The sequence below is a fragment of the Tupaia chinensis genome, unplaced genomic scaffold, assembly GCF_000334495.1.
Source record: "Tupaia chinensis unplaced genomic scaffold, TupChi_1.0 Scaffold000355_1, whole genome shotgun sequence".
Taxonomy (NCBI): domain Eukaryota; kingdom Metazoa; phylum Chordata; class Mammalia; order Scandentia; family Tupaiidae; genus Tupaia; species Tupaia belangeri.
The window spans coordinates 13,478,218-13,482,194 of record NW_006159850.1 but is presented as its reverse complement, the minus strand read 5'-3'; the positions used below and the strand labels follow the sequence as shown (position 1 = coordinate 13,482,194).

General features: G+C 38.4%; 1 protein-coding gene across 1 annotated transcript in view; it reads right to left on the bottom strand.

Moving 5' to 3' along the window:
• Positions 1 to 3,977, bottom strand: part of RFWD3 (ring finger and WD repeat domain 3) — a gene marked incomplete in the record, with an annotated part of 49,873 nt that overhangs the window by 20,454 nt on the left and 25,442 nt on the right. Inside the window, 3 exon segments of the mRNA XM_014589441.2 lie at positions 1,157 to 1,248; positions 1,333 to 1,515; positions 3,816 to 3,877. Coding sequence (XP_014444927.1) covers positions 1,157 to 1,248; positions 1,333 to 1,515; positions 3,816 to 3,877 — 337 coding nt within the window.

The window sequence follows — 3,977 nt, the reverse complement described above, 5'->3', positions numbered from 1 at the left end:
CCTCACTCTGCCCCTTTCTGGTCAAAAGTAATAAATAAATAAAGTTAAATAAAATAATAAAAAAAAAATACTAATTAGAGGACTAGCAGGTGGTGTGGCAGTTAAGGGGCTGAACTACCATATAGCTGACCACCGTTTCGAGTCCCAGATCTGGCAGCTTGCTTCCTCACTTTCCTTCTCTCTCCCTCTGGTCAAATTAAAAACAAAATAAGGGATGGGACAGCAGTTAGCGTAATGGTTATGTCATTGAACTTCCATGTAGTTGACTGTGGTTGGAGTCCTGGACCTGGTGGCTTAAACTCACACTGGGCGCACGTGTGTGTGTGTGTGTGTGTGTGTGCCAAAGATCCTGAGAGGAGAATGGAGGAGAAAGGATTACGGCGTGGTCATCCCCCTGGGGGGATTTCTCACTTCCTATCTCCCTCTGTCTGTCTGGCGAGTGCATGTGCCCTATAGCAAAAACCTCTCAAAAACAAAAACCAAAAAACAAAAACAAAAAAACTGATTAGAGAACTAGTATACAGAAACTTTCTGAAATGAATAAACTAGAGCTACAAATATCAACAACTATGTTATGTTCCCAAAACATAATATTAAGCAAAAAGGAAAGTTTAGGGGATAAAAGAAAATTATAACCTAATAAACCATTTGTATAAAATACAAAACTTTCTAAATCATACTACTGAGTTGTCCGAAAAGTCATGATGCATTTTTGCATAGAAAAACAAAAAAGTATGTCATGACTTTTCAGACAACTTGATATATATGATCCATGGACACATATGTAGCTAGCCAAATATATAATCATTCTAGGGAATAATCAACACCTAATTTATGAAAGCAGTCATCTCCAGAGAAAGAAACAGAATTAAGAACTTAGTTCTTTTAAAATGATTTCTTTTTGTTTAAAAAAAGGTCCAAAACAGAGGCCAACAGGTAGTATGGTTGTTAAGGTGGACTCCCACATGGTTGACCGTGGTTCGAGTCCTGGACCTGGTGGCTGGCTTTCCACTTTCCCTTTCTGTCTCTCCCTGGTCAAATTAAAAAATAATAAATGAAATGAAATAAGTATTTTCTTAAAACAAGGGCCAAAGCAACTCACACTACACTAAGAGTGAAAAAGAACATTTCAGTTAGGCAAACTCTCACTACCTACCTTTTCATACGTTCCTGTTCAGTGGTGTCCAAAGCTCTCAGGGTTCGGGCATACAGGACAACAATGTCATTGTGCTTGGCTTTCTTGTTACACTAAAGGCCCCAACAGGACACAGTTAGTGTGGTTCTCAGAATTCTACTGACTTAACATGTTGGGTTCTTACCTATGGTCCTTACCTGGGGACATTTTCGTGCTTGTCCTTTAAGCCATTTAGAAATACACCTATACCCAAAGAGATGCCCGCAGCGTAATGCAGAGAGCCGGTGGTCCCCAGCATTGGTCCACTGTTCCAAACATATTGTACAAGTGTCTGCTTCTTCTTCGTCTGCAGAAGCAACAGGGCTGGACTTCTGGGGAGACTATTAAGTGGAAAAGAGAATATATTCAAGTTGGAGAAAATGCAAAGTCAGTCATGAAAAGGATGTGCAATTCTATCAAACTAACGAAAACACATTAAAAACAATACAAACCTAATTAAAAAGGTTCAGAAAAACAGCAACACTCATGAGTCACTTGTCATTCTTTCTAGGATGCAATCTAGCAAAATGTAGTATAAACCATGAAAATACTACTACTCTTGCATTATGTGAAATCCTTGAATATTTTTTTCTTCATTTAAATGAAGAAAAGCAACTATCTAAACAAAGATACAAAAATATCCCCCAAGACAATAGCAACTACCAAGAAAACCAACAGAGAATAAGTGGAGACTTTAAAAGTTTATGGAAAAATGCATCAAAATAGTTAATTTTAGTGCCCACTCCAAAAACCCTTGAAATTTGTGCAAGGGTTCTGGTAATATACATTTTCCATAAACTTTCTGAAGATCTCTCAGAATAGGTTTGTTATACATTCAAAACTAGGCTAACAACTCAGTTATAAAATATTTAGCTCAGGAGAATCAGAGGAAAAAACAGGAAGACAAACTTACCACTCATAAAAACATTTGCAATGGTTAAGTATTCACTTATAGTCAAATACAAATTGAAGAGAACATTTTTCATCTATTATATTGGTATACACTGATGCTTAGTGACACAAAGTATGGTTGAAGGTGAGGGAGAAATGAACATATTTACATACTGTTGCTAAGAAAATAAAATGGCACAAATTTCTAGAGAGCAATTTGGTATTATCTAGCCAAACTGGAACACATATACCTTTCCTTTGACAAAACAATCTCTCTACTAAAAATATATACCCAACTGATATGGTCATGACAACTTCCTTTTTTTTGGAGAGGTTTTTGCTAGGTAGAGAGACAGAGAGACAGAAAGCGAGAAATCATCCCCCAGGGGGGAAGGCCACGCCACAATCCCTTCTCTTCCATTCTCCTCAGGATCTTGGGCACGCACGCACATGCACCCAGCGTGAGTTAAAGCCACTGGGTCTGGGATCCAACTGCAGTTGACTACATGGGAGTCCAGCGACACAGCCATTACGCCATCTGCTGGTCCCATGGTCATGAAAACTTCTTAAGACAACTGTAAAAGGATGTTTGGCATAGTATGATTTATATCAAGGAAAGAAAAGAGAGGAAACTACGGCACATACAACAAGGAAAGAGTTAACTAAAAATTTATTCATTTGATGGAATACTATGCAACTATTAATAAGAGCAAGATTCAACTTTATGTACTGATAATGGAAAACTCTCGCAGACTTAATAAGCTGAGAAAAGAGCTACACTCAGGACAAGATTTAATCCCTTTGGGATGGTATAAAAACAAAAGCAAACATATGTGCACGCACGAGCGCGCGCGCGTGCACACACACACACACACACACACACACACAGATTTACAGGCATATAAAACATTTTCAGAAGAAATAAAAACACAAAGACCAAATAGAAACATGCAGAAAATAGCTAAATATTCTGATATTGGCAGAATTCACAGTAGATGTAAGTTAACTAAAGGACAATAACATATAGGTGTTATTTCTACACATAAAAATGAGCATATATAAATCACATTCTGCTTGATAGTTTATGATACACATTCATATCTACCTTTTTTTTTTTTTTTGATAGAGATATTTTTGCTATAGGGTGCGTGTGCTTGCTGGAGACAGAGAGTCAGAAAGTGAGAAATCCCTCCCCCCCAGGAGGGAATGGCTATGCTGTAGTCCCTTCTCCTCCACTGTTCATTCAGAATCTTGGGCACACATGTACACATGTTCGGCCTGAGTTTCAAGTCTCCAGGTCCGAGACTGAAACTGCGGTTGACTATAAAGAAGTCCAGCAATGTAATCATTATGTCACTTGCTGGTCCAGTTCTTTTTAAAAACCTTTTTATTTATTTTGTTATTGTTATTATTATTCTTAAAATTTGAACAGAGAGAAAAAGGGAAAGTGAAAGGGCAAGTTGCCAGGCCCAGGACTCCAATTGCGGTCGTCCACGAAAGTCCAGTGCCTTAACCACCACACCACCTGCCAGCCCCCGTATCTACTTTTTCAATTTAATAGGTTTTGATCAAACATTCTCTCAATGGTAGTCCTTCCAATATAAAAGGAAGCAGTCACACAACAAGTAACTAGGCCAGGACCCACACCTGGAACTCTTGTCTACACAGCCAGCAAGTTGTCCACTTTGAACTGCAGCTTTCCTTTCAAGTGAAAATCTAAATCTCGCATTTAAAGGGATGTTTATATTACCTGCTTGGGGAGGGTCTTGTCTTCATCAATGCGCGTAACTTCTTGTTCTGCTGGGTTACCTCCTTGATTTCACAGGAAATGTAACATACGAAAGACATAAGTATGAGAAGCTAGTAGAAAACAGCCTGACTTACTACAACTTTCCATTTCTAACTGGTAGCA